This window comes from Bombus pascuorum, chromosome 1, assembly GCF_905332965.1.
Source record: "Bombus pascuorum chromosome 1, iyBomPasc1.1, whole genome shotgun sequence".
Lineage (NCBI taxonomy): Eukaryota > Metazoa > Arthropoda > Insecta > Hymenoptera > Apidae > Bombus > Bombus pascuorum.
Window position 1 is genome coordinate 13,789,611 of NC_083488.1, and position 17,715 is coordinate 13,807,325.

Sequence of the window (17,715 nt, forward strand, 5' to 3'; positions counted from 1 at the left end):
TAACACAGATTCAAAAAGTGAATAGATCTGTGATTATTAGCAGTCACGTGATACTTATCGACGTATCGTGTTGGCTGTGGACCGAAGAAATCGTCGAATATCGTCGAAGATGGCTGCTACCACTGAAATATTAAATACTCTTACAGAAAGAGCAATTTCCCAAAAGAAAATGTAGGATTTTCTGGCTTGTGACGCGTTTCAGGTAATAACTAAATAATTAGTAAAGAATACGGTGCATATTCACAGGACGGTGTCTGAATTTTATTAGTAAGAACCGTGGGCGGTTACGGAGAGTCATTGTAACTTCATTCTAACTTGACATTTTGACAGGAGATAGACGTAAATATTGGACTGAGCGTTCGATGAAAAGTAGTGTCACAGATTGAAAGTATCAAAATTATTATGACACGTGCAGAAAAAATTGATTCATGTGTATAATAAACTGGATAATAGTGTTTCGTTTTGTCTTACACAACAATGTGCCATTTTCACATGTTATAAGTTCTCCGATATGTTAACGTTTCGAATAACAGCACAATAAGTGCTTAAACAGATTGTACTACCGCATATCAACGTTTACACATTACTAATCCCTTTATTGAAAGATTCATTTATTGTTTTCGAACTATATTTGTTTTCAATTTCATTTAGTTGTGTGAGTCTTAACATCATATAATTTTTAATATTATTGCTATATCAACGTACGATTACACCGTTTATTATATGTAAAATTCTTTTATACAAGCACATATATTCTCCTGTAACTAGTTGGCTTTATATAATGACATTAATAACAATATAATAACAGTTTGAAAAATTATAACTACTTATTTTTATCCAAAATTTGTGTAACTAATATCATAAATACTATAAAAATTAATGAATTTTAACTATGTACTTTAGAAATAGTATGCATATATAAGCATATATATATTTATTTTATAATCTCACAATTCATTAATAATTGTTTCAAAGGAGCATTTTTTACTGTGAGTTTAATAAATTATGTTGTATTTATGTTATTTCATGAATATCTTATGTTTATGTAGAAGAATGCTGACTATGTAAATCCTTGTAATATTATTTACACATCCTTGCTATATGTTAAAAATACTATCAGTGTGTTAAAAATGTAGATTTCATTTTATAAAACATATAATATATGTATAAAGGTACTAAAAAAATGTATTTAATATTCACCATAATATGAATGATGTAAGTAAAAAGTATACCAGTGATATGAGTTTTTAAAAAATTAGTATCAAATTTTTATGTTCTGGTCTTCATACATGTCATTTGTGTGCTTTTAGCAAGTATTAAATATGAACATAATGCGTAAACTACGAGGGGGTACTAGTGTTGGAGGCATGGGTTCCAGCAGTACTGGTGGTTTAGACGATTGTACTGGAAGTATAAATCCTCAACATACTGCTTTGGGTCTTATGCACCTTAAAAAACTTTTTTCTGAATATACCCATCCTCCACATCTCCTCTCTGATGCTGAACGTAATGATAAATTATATAATATGTTGCCATTATTTTGCAAGGTCAGTATTCACATATTACATAAATGGAAGTTCAATAATTTTCTTTCTTTCTAGCTAAATTATTAACTTAGATTAATTGGCATTTAGGTATTTGGATCTAGTCCAACAGGAGACATGAGTGAAAAATTTTGGGACATTTTGGCATTTACACAACAAGTATCTAAGTTAATGGTATTTGAAATCAGTAGTAGGGCAAGTAATCAGAGTACTGAAACTGCAAGTTGTGCCATTGTACAATTTTTAGAAATTGAAAATAGTGAAGAATCAAGCAATGGCTGGATGTTACTATCTGCATTAAATTTGCTTGCAGCAGGTGATACTTCTGTAATACAGGTATACATTTCAATTATACTTCACTATTCTAATTAATATAAACTGCTGTATGTGTTAATAGATTTATATTTTATTAGGCAATGACTACTGCTTCTGTTCCGTCAACATTAGTAAAATGTTTGTACCTATTTTTTGATTTGCCTGAAATGATTGACGACGAGGCTGATATTACAGATGCAAATAGTGAATATACTTCAAAACAACGTAGAATATTATTACAAAAAATATTTGTACAAGTACATATCTCTCATATACCCCTGATTTTTTTAATTTTTATTTAAGCAATTAAACGAATATTAATTTACAGTTATTGGTGAGATTATGTAGCCATCCATATCCAGCAGAAGAACTTGCACGCAAAGATGATCTAACTTTATTATTCTCAGCAATAACTAGTTGGTGCCCTCACTATAATGTGATGTGGCGTAAAAGCGCGGCAGAAGTATTAATGACTTTATCTCGACATGGACTTACCCAAAATGTAGTAAGCTACATTCATAGTAAGTATAAGTTTAAGTTTAATCTATTTAATCATGAACTAAATATGTTTTTCAAATTTGCTAAATAATATGAAATACTGTCACTTTTAATTGTAGATAAAGGATGTATAGCACTATGTGTTGATAATATGCAACGTGTACCTGAGCTGGCACCATTGGAAGTGGTAGAAATGTTTGTTACAGTATTTTGTTTCTTAAAAGACTCTAGTGAGGTATCGCAAACACTTCTAGACGATTTTCGTGCTTGTCAAGGATATATCTTTTTATCAGAATTTTTGTTAAAGTAAGAATTTTCTAACTGTAATAATATTAGTTATATAAATTAATCTTATTAATATAGCATTTAATATCATAACGATATTAATATTTACAATACCATTATTAATTTATGATCTGTAGACATGCTCCATCAAGATTAGAACAAGATAGTAGAGCAGAGGCACAAGATGCCATTCGGAATTTAGTGCTTATGTTGGCTTCTCTAACAATGTGTGGCCATACAGAATTAAAGCCAAGTCAAGCTAGTATGGGATCTTTGTTCCAAATGCTTGGTTTTACTTTACCTCAACCGAGTAATAGAGGTATAAATATTTCAATATATGATTTTAAATTTTCCTAGTGTTATTTAATAAAGCATAATAAAGTAAGTATATCATCTAGAGTTAAAAATAAGTTATCTTTTACAGGAGGAAGTGTCAGAAATATTCAAGCATTCCAAGTATTACAGTCTGTATTTGTAAAGTCCAATTCACCACTCTTATGTTGTACAATCCTTGATGCAATATCTAGTGTATATCATAGTGACAATGCCAATTATTTTATACTTGAAGGGCAAAACACATTATCCCAATTTGCAGAAAAAATTCACCTAAAAAATCGAGAAATACAAGAGAAGCTTTTTCAACTACTAGAATTTATAGTATTTCAACTTAATTTTGTGCCTTGTAAGGAACTTATATCTCTATCTATACTACTCAAAACAAATAATTCAACCAGTTGCAGTATATTATGCATGGAAACACTCCTTAATATACTCAGGTAATAAGCAGTGTTTTCTAATTATACAACTTATTCTACTATACATACTTTATATTAATCCCGGAAAACGTATCTTTTCAGACATAATAATATATTTAAAGATGTATACAGAGAAGTGGGTATGTTAGAAGTCTTTGTTACATGTCTTCATCGTTATGCAACCCTACTCAAAGATAAACAAGCTGCACAAGATCAAGGATTAGGTATTAATATTTTCATACCTTTTTTCATTTTCAAATAACATGTTTTATTTAATATATATATATATATAAATCAAATAAACAAAGACTGTTGTTTTTTAGAATATCAAATCTGCCAAGAAGATGAGCGATTGGGTGCCTTAGTAATGGAAGCCTTGACGACATTATTAGCAAGCAATGTTCAGAATGCTAATGTGTTTAGGGAATGCGGTGGGGCACGTTGTGCTCATAATCTCGTGCCCTATATGGATTGTCGATATCAGGCACTTGGTATTGTTAGAGAATTAATACTTAGTGCAGGAGGAGACGATGACATGGCTACATTACTGGGTGTTATGCATTCAGCACCTTCTAATGCCTTAGTCTTAAAAACACATATATTAAAAGTTGGTGTAATTGATATCACTATTAATCCTTAAATTTTTTAACATTACTATAAAGTATTCTAATTTTTTAGTCTCTATTGGCTTGTTTACGAGAATCTCATCGAACTAGGACTGTTTTTCGAAAAGTGGGAGGTTTTGTGTATGTTATGTCCGTCTTAGTATCTTTAGAAGGTCAACTAGGTATACAAAGATCAGAGAGTACAGAACCTTGTAACGACATAATAAAAAGAACGCCACAGGAAGAAGCACAGTTACTGACTCTTTTACACGTTGTATTTCACACTATAAGTACAGCTATGAGATTTGAACCAGCAAATGCTAAATTTTTCCACCATGAAGTAAGTATTTATTTATTAATATTTACAGAGTAAAAAAGAGAGAACGATTGTAAATAACATAATTATGCAATAATAAATGTTTATACAAATATTTATATAATATTCGATTTACAGATATGCCAATCAAGTTTGTGTGACACTTTGCGACTTCTTGGATGTTTCTCAACACGGACGAAGCTTACTGAAATAGATATAATACCAACTACGAATTATCATAATATGTTATCAGCACTATTTACTGGGAGCGTATTAGAACCGGTGTTCTCAGATGTTATACCAAAGACATTATCATATGCATGCTTATTACTACGACTTCTGTATGATGTAGCACTTGACTCTTTTGATAAGCCAAATTTGGCAGGTCTAGGAATGAGATCGCCAAATCATAAACAAAATAGCGTTGAGGTGGTTCTTAAATTTAATTTATAGTACATAATAATGTATGTTATTAAATTACTAAACTAAATATTATATTATTTTTAGCAACAAAGATCTTTCGATTCACCGGGAAGCGGAAAGAAAAGTGGTATAAATTCTTTAAATCTGAGTCCACCTACTCCTGAACCAATTGTAGTTCATCCTGGCATAGTTGTTGGAATGTTATATTTACTTCCATCAATCTCAGAACCATCCAATCCACAAATGGCTTTAGCTTTACAATTGTATGTCGCAGAAATTATTAAAAGTTTAGTGCGATCCGAAAGAAACCAACAAATAATGTGTGATGCTGGAATGGCGGGTGAATTGTTATCTATAGGTAGAATAGCTTTGCAAGATGAAACACATCCTTTACATCAACCATTACAATATATTATAGAAAGACTTGCAGCACAATCCTTAGAGCCACGTGATTTAAGGTAAGATGCAAAGGAAAGTTTAGAGAAATACAAATCAAAAGTAATATTTGTATATAAACTATATAAAATTTTTGTAATTAAAGGGAATTTTTGCGTTTGGGTGATCCATTATGCTGTATTTCACTTGATGATATTGAACTAAATAAACCTCGAGGCGGACCCGTGCCGTTAACGCGTATTAAAACTTTAGTATCCATGACAACACCAAAGGATTTTCGAGCACACGGTTCTTGTACTTTACCGCCTTTCGTAGAACTGGATATGAGTGCTGAAGGATTTGCATGTCTATATTTACCTAGTGTTGCACCACAAAGTACAACTCCACCTACAGTGGTAGCTGCTGATAGTAGCGTACTTGGTGGAATTGGTTCTGGTAAGTCTTAAATATCTTTAAGATGCAAGTATTAAAGAATACATATTCTTAATTTATAAAAGATTTGCGTTTCCATCCAATGTTAATTTTTTAGGTGATAGGTTATTTCCCCCACAAACTGGTTTGACTTATAGCACATGGATATGTGTTGACAAATTTAGTGATCCTAGAACTGATCCTCACTGCGTGCGACTACTAACATTAGTTCGTATTCCGCAATCAACAAGGGATTTGATTTGTTTAACTGCAGTGCTTAGTGCAAGAGATAAAGCTATTATTGTATCTACACAAGAAACACCGTTACCGCAAAGTAAGTTTTATTAATCTTTTATTTCTCCTTATCCTTATCCTTAAATTCTTATCTTTACTTACTTCTAATCTTTTCTACAACATAAACTTTATCTACAAATTAAATAAAAATTTCAGATGTAAGTGAATGGGAGCCAGAAGGAACTGGTGAATGTGGTGCAAGAGTCTGGTGTCCAGACTTGCTTCATGAAGGTCAATGGCATCATATAGCTATTGTATTAAATCGTGCTGTTTTAAAAAATTCAAGTTTCTCGTTATATTTGGATGGTCAACATATTCATAGTCAAAAGCTTCATTATATTACACAAGTTCCTGGAGGAGGAGCAGCAAATTTGACAGTAGCATCTCCAGTATATGGGTATATAGGTACACCACCTTGTTGGCGACGGTATTCTAGACTAACATGGAAACAAGGACCATGTCACTTAATAGAAGAAGTATTTAACTCTCAAAACATAACAACATTATTTAAATTAGGCCCACATTATATGGGAAGTTTGCAAGCTCCACAGTTGTCAGGTATTAATATAAATTTTATATAAGTCCATACATTTATTTTTATTTAATTAAAAAACTTAATTTTTTATACAGGACAAGAGCCTTTAATGCCTCTTGTTGCAGAAGAAAAAGTTGTATTTGGATTAAATGCTAAAGCAATGTCCCAATTAACATTAGCTAAAATTAGGAAAGTCTATAGTCGGACTGATAACAAATCAATTGCTAAACAGGTATATACAACCATTTCCATTTATAAACATATCTTCTGTATGTATTAATTAAATATTGTTATTATTTGGCAGCTTGGTATGTCATCGCACGAAAATGCCACTCCTATTAGAGTTCTTCATAATTCAGCAGGACATCTAAGTGGACCAGCACGAGCACTTGGTGGTGTAGTCGTTGGATATCTCGGTGTTCGAGTCTTTAGCCCCCGACCTGTAGCTACAATGATTGATAATGTAGGAGGATGTTCAGTGTTGTTAGGTAAAACTTTTTACCAATTTGTACTTTAAAATATATTTAAGTATTTATTTAAACAAAAATTTAAAAGATAATCATTCGTTTTAATAGGTTTAATAGCTATGGCACAAGATGTAGAATCTTTATACGCTGCTGTTAAAGCTTTAGTGTGTGTTGTGAGATCCAACCAAGTTGCCCAACAAGAAATGGATCGCAGAAGGGGATATCAAACATTAGCAATGTTACTAAGAAGGAAATGTCCTCTTTTAAATAGTCATATTTTACATCTTACATTCAGTCTTGTTGGTACAGTAGACAGTGGTAGAGAAACTAGTGCAATACCTAATGTTATGGCATTTCAAGATCTTCTATGTGATTTGCAAGTATGATTTCTTTTTATTGTTGATAGATAATTTATCCTTAGAGCAAACATTATGAAGATATTGAAACATTATACTTTTAGATTTGGCATGAAGCACCTGGTGAACTTTTAAGATCACTTCTAGAACATTTATATGAATTAATAGCAGAATCAAGTGAGAAAAGAACAAATTTACGTTTAATGAGAGATTTGCAATTAGTACACAAATTGCTACATATTTTAAGTGATGTAAAACAAAGTAGTACGAGGCAAATTTTGCTTGCATTACTAAGTATTCTATTAAGTCAACCAAGACAAGCTGATTTACTTTGGTAATTTAACATACTCTAAAAAATATAATTATATTGTATGTGTATATCGATAATATCTTTTATAGGTTTGGGCAATTTATTGTTGCTACATTGCCTCAAAGTTCAGAAAAGCATTTAATTCTTCGAGAAAGCGAAGGAAATAAAGAAGGAGAAGGGGAACACATACTCTTACGAAATCGTTGTTTGCAGCTTTTACACTCTCTGTTATTTAATGGCCCCAAAGTGAATGTAAAGTAAGTGAAACGAAGAAGGTAGATATGTAAACAAATTCACTATAGTTTCTGTATTAACTTAATAATGTGTTGTAGTATGTGTGAGGAATTAGCTAAAGTATTAGGTTTAGATTGGATATTACTATTTCTTCAGTCTGGCCTTCATAGTACCACCGTAATATGGGGGTTACGAATTTTAGTAGCCATTTGTTCTGTACAATCAATATTACAAAAATTTAAAGAAGGAACTAGTAATGGTGGTTGGTTACGCCATACGGATCATAATAAAATGGTATTAGCACTTGGTATGTGTATAAAAGTTATTAAGCTTTAAATAGTTGTATTTCATACTTTTGTGTTATATCTTATTTCTATATTTCTAGGTTGTCATCAGCAAATAACTGGTGGTGAAACTAAACCATCTGGCCTTCATGTACCAGGATTTCAACATTTAGGATGGCTATTACCGCAGCATGTAGATCTTGTTCCAGAATTGTATTTTCTTTTTATTGCCCTCATGATGGGACAACCCGTAAAATTATTACCTACTGATTCCAAAGTTATTTTAAAAGTTCAGTAACATTTGCATACTTTTTATGTTTTACAGTATTTAAATCAAGCGTAAATATAACAAATATTTATGTTTTATGATAACAGCTCGATTTGGACAATGTATGGAACTTCTTGTTTGGTGTCCCTGCAAATCATACACTATCCTCTTTTGCTAGTAGAATCAATCTTTGTCCTGAGGCTGTGGTAACTTTATTAGCAATGGTACGAACAATGTTGAATAATTATTCAATCAAGTAAGTTTATAATTGAAATTTATCTCTTTTTCAATTAATTACTTTATAATATATTAACGTGTATAATTTTTATTTAATAGCCCTGAATCTTTGCCTGATTGGTTAAGCGATTATCCAGTGACAATAATACAGTTCCTTTTTTTCCTTTACCACAATTTCACTGATTTTATGCAAGTATTTATGTCTGCGGAAGTATTGGGTGCATTAGCTGGTACTTTGTTTCCAAAACCTGCAAGCTCTAGTCAAGATAGTAGTGGAGCTAGTACTCCAGCAGATGAGGTGAAACTTAAAGATTAATGATAATCTTTTTAATAGGAAAAAAAATTTACAATAAGATTTTATTTTAGCAAGAACCAGTGTTAGTAAGATCTCCATCAAAGGATGTTGGCTTAACAAATCATCCAGCAAAGAAATTTGTTATGGATTTCATGCGAGTTATTGTAGTAGATTCCCTTTCTCTGCCTGTTAGTGCAAAATCTCCACCAGCAATTGATTTAGTTTTGGAAGCATGGCCAGAACATGCATCTACAGGGCAACAGACACGTTATCAAACAGAAATTCTATCTATTTTAATGGAGCATCTGTTAGCTGCAGACGTTCTAATTGGAGAACAAGCAGCATTACCTGTAGTTCCTGGTGGATCAGTTAATAATATAACAAGTAATGTGTGTTACGTTGCAGCCAGAATAGTTGACAAATTGTGGCAAGGTAAATTTCTAAATTTTCACTTTTTATAGCCAAATGCATAATCGAATATTTATCATTTCGAATCGATTATTTGATAATGTACAGGTGCTTTGACGAAAGACCCACATGAAGTGTTTGATTTTATTGTAAAATTAATTGGACAAGCAAAAAGACGACCAGGTGTCGTTAGTATGGAAGGACTTCATCATTGTTTAAACAGAACAATTTTATTTTTATTGTCACGAGCAACAGATTCTATAGCCGATCAAATGGCTGTGTTAGAAGCGTTGCATAAACTTACCACCCACAGGTGAGATTAATATTTTTTGAAATAAAATTTTTTGCAAATTGTAAATGAAATCTAATTTAAATATATTTTTTATAGATTGTTAGTTTTTGGCGCTGGTAATCATGAATTAGAATTTATTGGTTGTCTGACTTATTGTTTATTGCAACTAACAGCTGATATAAAGATTATGCTTGATACAAATACGAAAACAACATGGCACGTTAATCCACAAGTTGAAGCCAGTGATGATAGATTAACATCTCATCAAGGTCATAATCTGATGGCTGTTGCAGCAACAAGAGTTTGGGAAGAGTTATATGTGTGTAAAAAGCCTGCTATAGAAGAAGTTTTTAAAATTACTCTTCCAACACCTATAGGTAATGAACGGGCTCCCGAATTATCGGTAGTGAGAGATCAAGTACATGAAGCTGCAACTAAGCTTTGGTTGAATTATGTTGTTATGGAAAGAAAAGCTTCTTATAGAGTTCCTTGGGAACTTCATAATCAAATACAATCGGTAAATATTCGTTTACAGATTCTAGTAATAATTTATATAAAATAGAATGTGTAGAAAATCATATTGTGTTTAGAAAATCCAAAAAGTAACAGGAGGTTTAACAAGACTAGCAAGTAGAACAAAAGTTCGGAAAGAAGAATCTGTACGCGTAAGATTGAGATTACATCAGAACACTGTTGCACAATGGACAGAGCAACATATTGCATTAGTCCGTGAACTTGCTGCAGCGAAACGTTTGCAATATATACAAACTAATCAACATACCCAGCGATATGTATATCAAGTAAGGATATCATTAAAAAAAGAAGAAAAAGAAATGTCAATAATTGTATTAATAATTTTGCATTATACAGGAGTGGTTACAGACCGAGACTGAATTAACAAGAGAACGAGGTCTATGGGGACCGCCAACTCCTACTAGGCTCGACAAGTGGATGTTAGATATGACTGAAGGTCCATGCAGAATGAGAAAGAAAATGATGAAAAATGAACTTTTTTACATACATTATCCCTACCGACCTGAATTAGAGCATCCTGATAATGTAAGTTAGCTTCACTATTAAAAGAATATTAATTAATGATGAAAAATAATTTATTTATTTTGATTTTTATAGAAACAATTGAAGTACAAAGTTGCGACAAGCACTGATAGTAAAGAATACTATTTAAAGCAACTTGGTAATTCATCTGGTATGTTTGAACGTGAACGCGATCCTGTTATTGATGATACACCGTTAAATGTTAACGACGCCTCTACGGAAAGTGAACCCCCTATGGTACCATGTACATTAGAACGTCACGCTAGTGAACCTGATGAAGCACCAGAGGATAATGAACAAGAAGAAGAAAATAATCAGACTGTTCCAGACAATCAAACTTTGATACGACTATTAGAGGAACATGAAAAAGTTTGTCTTTTTTCTTTTGCTACAAATATAAATAAATAAATAATAATCTATATATGTAGCATTTAAGCGCTTTTTATATTTCCAGATAAGTCACATGTTCAGGTGTGCAAGGATTCAAGGTTTAGATACAACTGAAGGTTTGTTGTTGTTTGGAAAAGAACATTTTTATGTAGTTGATGGATTCACACTGTTAAAGTCTAGAGAAATAAGAGATATCGAAAGTTTACCCGAAGCTTATGAGCCAATTTTACCATCGCCGGGATCTCCGAGAAGATCCAGAGCTATGAGGCAATGTTCAAAATTTAATTATGAGGATATCAGGTAATAAATTTGTATACAACGTGAAACTAGATTATTGTATCTAATTTTAACACGTCAACAACAGTGATCACGTTTTGTATGTTTTTCTATAGGGAAGTACATAAAAGAAGGTATTTGTTACAACCGATGGCATTAGAAGTATTTAGCGGAGATGGTAGAAATTATTTATTAGCATTTCCTCGTAAAGTAAGAAACAAAGTTTACCAAAGATTTATGACATTTGCAACAGCGATTGCTGATAGCGCGCAACAATCAGTTGCTGGTCAAAAGAGAACAGCAAATGTAGAACAAGCTACAGGTTTACTTTCGAATCTAATAGGTGAAACTTCTGTTACGCAACGATGGGTGGTTAGTATTTTAAGTGATATTAAATTTATATTGTTCATATTATAGTTATTTATGGAAATATTTATTTTATAGAGAGGCGAAATATCCAACTTCCAGTATTTGATGCATCTTAATACTTTAGCTGGTCGTAGCTATAACGATTTAATGCAATATCCGATATTTCCCTGGATCTTGGCCGATTACGATAGTGAAGAATTAGATCTCACTGATCCTGCAACATTTAGAGATTTTAGTAAACCTATGGGTGCACAGAGCCCAGAACGGTTATTACAGTTTAAAAAGAGGTAATGTAACTAAATGAATTAATATAAGAAAAATAATTTAACTGTTAATTCACATTTAAATCAGATATAAAGAATGGGATGATCCACATGGAGAAACACCTCCTTATCATTATGGGACTCATTATTCCTCTGCAATGATAGTTTGTTCATATCTAGTGAGGATGGAACCATTTACACAACATTTTCTTCGATTACAGGTCTATACTAATTAAAATAAAAAGGTCTAATTTATAGCACGGAATTAATTACTACTATAATACATGAATTATGAAATTTCTAGGGTGGACATTTCGATTTGGCAGATAGAATGTTTAATAGTATAAAGGAAGCATGGCTTTCAGCATCTAAACATAATATGGCTGATGTAAAAGAACTTATACCAGAATTTTTTTATCTTCCAGAATTTCTTGTTAATTCAAATCATTTTGATCTAGGTAAATATTACGAGCTAGACATGGATATGTTATTAATAGAACTGTAAACATTAGCGCCATATATTATTTGTAGGTTCTAAACAGAGTGGTGTACAATTGGGAGATATTGTATTACCACCATGGGCAAAACAGGATCCTCGAGAATTTATACGCGTGCATAGACTCGCTCTAGAATGTGATTATGTATCGCAACATCTTCATCAATGGATCGACTTAATATTTGGTTGTAAACAAAACGGCCCTGCTGCGGTTGAAGCTGTTAATGTATTTCATCATTTATTCTATGAAGGCAATGTTGATATTTACAAGTAAGATTTTGTAGTACCTATTTTGCAGTACTTCTCCTAATTACATTTTATGGTTTAACTTTTATAATTCCTATTGTATTCTTCTAGTATTGATGATCCTTTAAAGAAGAATGCCACTATTGGATTTATTAATAATTTTGGCCAAATACCAAAACAGTTGTTTAAAAAACCGCATCCAGCTAAAAAAATGACCCAGAGAACTAGTGTTATTGATCCAGGACCTATTACTCCTGGCTTAAGCATTACTACATCTGACAAGTTATTCTTTCATAATCTTGATAATTTAAAGCCGTCACTTCAACCTATCAAAGGTTTATATAGTTATATAAAGATCTAGTTATTGAATCATTGTGAATCATAATTAGTAATTTACTTTTTTAGAATTAAAAGGTCCAGTTGGACAAATACTTCATGTTGATAAAGCAGTGTTAGCTGTGGAACAAAATAAGACGCTTATTCCTCCAACATATAACAAATATGTAGCATGGGGTTTTGCAGATCATTCTCTCAGAATAGGAAACTATGACAGTGACAAAGCAATATTCGTTTGTGAAGCTATGATACAAAGTGGTGGTGAAATAGTTGCTTGCGTTTGTCCGTCTTCCAAATTGATAGTAACTGCTGGCACAAGTTCTGTAAGTTATTGCTTGAATTTAGTTTTTGTTTCAGCAATTCTTTGAAACAGAACTGTTTTAATAGGTTGTGACAGTTTGGGAATATACTAAAAGGCAACTTTCTATTAAACAATGTTTGTATGGTCACACGGATGCTGTTACATGCTTATCATCTAGTCCAGCATATAATGTAATTGTATCAGGATCCCGAGATGGTACTGCAATTATATGGGATTTGTCTCGTTGCTTATTTGTTCGTCAACTTCGCGGACATGCAGGACCGGTAGCAGCGGTAGCTATAAACGAACTGACAGTACGTTTAATATATTCTGTAAAGTATAATGAACAAGAGCAAAATATAGATTTATATCACATAGGCGTAACATGATTTTTTATAGGGCGACATAGCTACTTGTGCAGCTACTTGGTTACATGTGTGGAGCATTAATGGCGAAGAACTTGCTAGTGTTAATACATGTGTTGGGCGTGCTGACAGAATGCAGCAAATTTTATGCGTTGCTTTCAGTCAAACTCACGAATGGGATTCACAGAATGTTATTATGACTGGATCGACTGATGGCGTAGCACGCGTAAGAATAACGCCACTTATTAAAATATTTAAATTCTATAGTATTGTACATAAATAAAAAAATATCATATTTTTGTAGATGTGGTCGATGGATTATGTACAAGTGCCTGCAGAAGAAGAGAAGCTAGAGGAAATTACTACTACCAAAGAAAAACATATGAAGTCAAATAAAAATGAAAGTCAAAATGAAAATACGAAAAAACGAGTGCATGAATTAGTTAAACAGATGAGCATTTCTGCCGAAGGATCAAGTTTGCTCGCAAAAAGTGGTTCAGAAAGTAGTCTTTCAGAACCCGAAAATGCTAAAGAAGCATCAAGATTGCATGAAGAGAAAGAAGAATGCTCGGATAACGAATCAAGTAATGGTTCCAGTAATAAACCATCGCCGCAGAATAATACTCCTACTATTGTGCTTCGTAGAAAGAGTCGTGGAAATCCAATGTTTCGTAAAAGTGAAGGCGGTGGACGTGCAGATAGCGAGGGTACTCAGACAAGGTACTTAAATACACCTTCTGTTCTTTAGAACAAATATTTTCATTTATTCAGTTTTTACTACAATAGTATTGATCAAATTAATTCATAGCGAGTCATCTAATAATCCTGGGGATTCTGAAGGAGCTCTACGAGCTAGTAAAAGTGATACTAGTTTAACAGATAGTTTCGTCATGGTTACGGAAGCTGATACAAAACCTAAAAAAATTAATCCACAAAATATCTTAAGGGACGGTTTTAAATGGCAACGGCAATTAGTATTTAGAAGTAAATTAACGATGCATACTGCATATGATCGCAAGGATAATGCGGAACCAGCATCTATAACGGCCCTCGCAGTATCAAGGTAAAATATTTATAAATTATTTTTTATTTGAAAAATATATAAAATATTAAAAAATTAAACATTTAATTAAATCACAGAGACCATAGAACAGTGTATGTTGGAGATACAAGGGGAAGAGTTTTTTCATGGAGCGTATGTGAACAGCCGGGACGTACGGTGGCAGATCATTGGCTTAAGGATGAAGGAGCAGATTCATGCGTTGGTTGTGGAGTTAGATTTAATCTTTATGAAAGGAGACATCATTGTCGTAATTGTGGACAAGTATTTTGTTCAAAGTAAGTTACTATGATACTATAAATTATTTAAGTCATTTACAAATTCACAACCTGTTTTCTCTTTCTATATTTACTGTACTTTACTATACTTATTGACATAAGTATTTTGTTAATATTTTTATACTTTATATACAGATGCAGCCGATTCGAATCGAAAATATCGAGACTCGGGATTTTAAAGCCCGTTAGAGTTTGTCAAGGTTGTTATTCGTCATTACGATCTCAGCATTCTGCTGAAAGCAGCATTTAAATATAGTAATTGTATGGTTCCGTATAAGTTATTGGTTTCAGAATGGGTACAGCGAGAATGTATGTACATAGCAACCGCAACCCTTTTATGTTTTTATTTGTATTGTTTTACAAGAGAAACGAGGCGTGCATTTCCTTGCTTTTTCATATTTTGTACGATACATTGTTTTAAAAGATTATTTTACCAGAGAGACAGAAAAATTGATCGCTGCATTTTTCGTATAATCAATTTTGGTTTCAACAATCTTTCATGTTGCGAATTGAGATCATTTCATTTCTTTTTTTCTCCATGAAATAAACTTAATATTACAATACACTCCTGTCGATTTTATAATATTGCTTGTATATTTTTACTATTTTAATGAATTAAGCTATTTCCTAATAGTGATCGGCCTGTTTCACATTATCGACAGGTTTGTACTGGAAGAATTTTAAAAAACAGTATTTGAAAACTGACATGACATTTAAATCTCTAACATGTAAAGCACATATTATAAAACACGAACATATTTTTCGTTTTTAATGTTTGACTCTTAATCATTTCTAATACTTTTCTACATCATGTGTATTTGTATTTTATATGCCGAAGAACAATGTGTACATTTACATTCTGTATTGTATATTTGATTTATATGTTGCACTTACTTCTTAACAGTAAAAGGAGACCTTATATATACAGACATATATACGAAATCATGTATAGCAGCACTTGTTTAATATGCGTAGTCTGTGATTTTTTTCTTTCCTATTTTAATTTAATGAAGCTATAATTAATAAATTTCTTGAGTAATTATTACTAATAATAATAAGAATAATAATATATAGAATGTATATTATGCTATTTATGCGATTCATTTCTCTGTCATAACGCTTATATCGTTTCTCATATTTGAGTGTATTAAATAATTATTGTTAATATTTATTTTAAATTATGATAAAAATTAATACAAGATGTCAATACTGTTAATGGAAAAATATTAGATTTAATATTATTAGATTAACCAAAAAGTTATATTTATACCGTCTATTTCTACTGTTCTTGTTTACATTATGTTTTACGTATAATTATTGCTTAATAAAATGCTTTTATTTTCTTTTTTATAATATCATCATGTACATAATGCAGTAATAATGCGCGGTGTAATTTATTCTAAAAATTATCAGTGGTATATAATTTATTACTGTATCATGAAAGACAAGTCTTTTATTTTTCCATTCTATAGAACTGAAAACACTAATAATCTCAAAATTCAAGAATATATGTATTACAAAAAAAAAAAGAAGGAAAAATATGTAATTGCAGTGCACCCTTTGTGATCGCTGCCTCTATCGATATAAAACTCATAAATTTATAATAGACAATACCTTAATTACGTTAAAGTGTTATTAATTGTAAGATGGTTATGAAACCATAGACTCTAAAACCAGCAGTAATATTGTAAGCAATGTCATAAATGTGGAATACGCTCGTTTGTTCACAAATTGATATATCATGAATGCATCTGTAAAATTAATAGTAAAGAGGGAGATAAATTAAAAACATGTTCTTGGATAAGTGTTTTGTAGAGTTTTAAAAATGATGAAGTATTGCAAACGCAACATATTCTGGGGAAAATTAAGTTTGTCTAACAGTTAAGAAGAATCAATGAATACCGACGAAACATACAAAGATTTGTATAAATACAATGATCGCGGTATTAGGAAAAAAAATTGTCTCCCTTTATGGATAACGAATTCTACCATTTGTATTCTATCGATACACTTCCATTTTTCTAAAGGCACAAATTTTATAAAGAACAAGAATAAGAAGTAGTGTGACGATTAAGAACTGAGAATGAAATAAACGCAGCTTAAATATCGCGAAATATTGTTTCAAGGTGGTACTAGTAAAGTACTATTGTTACTAGTCAAATGCAATACGAGCACACTGCTAATGAGTATTCTTTCAAAAAGAATGCTTTTGATATAAAGGTTAAAAGTAGATAATGCTGGAAATGGTGTGAATGAATTCCAATATTTGAATCTCTTAACTATGCGCCGCATAAAAAGAGTTATCACGTATCTTACGGAAATAATATCTGTGTGTCATTATTACATGCCAGTTCTAATAAAACATTGCCAACTATCTTTACTTTTGTACTCCTACTTATATATACAAAAAACAAAGCTTATACTTAGTTTTACAATGGAATTGGAATGCTTACAATTAATTATAATTAACAGTTGTAGATATTAATTTTGAAATTTTTTACTGTTATTTATCTCTTCAAAATAACTACAAGTGATATCCAATGAACTAAAATTAAGAGCAGGATGAATCTTATGATTGAAAAATGTATTATTTTATCAAGAAGATTACAGTCCATATAATTATGTACAATTGAAATAAGTGATTACTTCATCATGTAGAAAAATAAGTATAATTTCTAGTCACACACATATTGGGTGCCTCTTAAGTTTGCTTCGGTTATACGAAATTTTATTTTATATTTGGAGCAGTAT

At 31.6% G+C, this 17,715-nt stretch overlaps 1 protein-coding gene across 2 annotated transcripts; it reads left to right on the forward strand.

The window, feature by feature from the left end:
• Window positions 1-71: 71 nt before the first annotated feature.
• Window positions 72-17,344, forward strand: LOC132904921 (WD repeat and FYVE domain-containing protein 3). Of its 2 annotated transcripts, XM_060955765.1 has the most exons (45): window positions 72-202; window positions 1,311-1,547; window positions 1,635-1,880; window positions 1,958-2,116; window positions 2,188-2,380; window positions 2,477-2,663; window positions 2,780-2,961; window positions 3,067-3,418; window positions 3,500-3,621; window positions 3,721-4,004; window positions 4,076-4,342; window positions 4,457-4,747; window positions 4,826-5,199; window positions 5,283-5,572; window positions 5,667-5,882; window positions 5,999-6,400; window positions 6,473-6,609; window positions 6,682-6,865; window positions 6,953-7,224; window positions 7,305-7,534; window positions 7,600-7,767; window positions 7,843-8,051; window positions 8,130-8,317; window positions 8,404-8,552; window positions 8,633-8,831; window positions 8,900-9,260; window positions 9,345-9,549; window positions 9,625-10,045; window positions 10,119-10,328; window positions 10,399-10,587; window positions 10,660-10,953; window positions 11,039-11,274; window positions 11,367-11,622; window positions 11,695-11,906; window positions 11,971-12,103; window positions 12,187-12,340; window positions 12,414-12,648; window positions 12,736-12,959; window positions 13,030-13,283; window positions 13,348-13,575; window positions 13,661-13,852; window positions 13,931-14,346; window positions 14,435-14,689; window positions 14,767-14,964; window positions 15,100-17,344. In XM_060955765.1, exons 2-45 carry the CDS (start codon window positions 1,323-1,325, stop codon window positions 15,212-15,214), a joined length of 10,314 nt encoding a protein of 3,437 aa, XP_060811748.1. In that variant the 5' UTR covers window positions 72-202; window positions 1,311-1,322; the 3' UTR covers window positions 15,215-17,344. The 2 variants fall into 2 exon arrangements, with proteins under 2 accessions (XP_060811748.1, XP_060811758.1); XM_060955775.1 differs by lacking the exons at window positions 72-202; window positions 1,311-1,547 and having other exon boundaries at window positions 1,665-1,718; window positions 1,792-1,880.
• Window positions 17,345-17,715: the final 371 nt, after the last annotated feature.

What these genes read in the sequence shown, in the direction of transcription:
- LOC132904921 (XM_060955765.1), top strand. Translation starts at nt 1,323, where the DNA reads ATGAACATAATGCGTAAACTACGAGGGGGTACTAGTGTTGGAGGCATG. An exon ending in TAAAAACACATATATTAAAA is followed by an intron (nt 4,005 to 4,075) that starts GTTGGTGTAATT and finishes CTAATTTTTTAG; the next exon opens with TCTCTATTGGCTTGTTTACG. An exon ending in ACTTGGTGGAATTGGTTCTG is followed by an intron (nt 5,573 to 5,666) that starts GTAAGTCTTAAA and finishes TTAATTTTTTAG; the next exon opens with GTGATAGGTTATTTCCCCCA.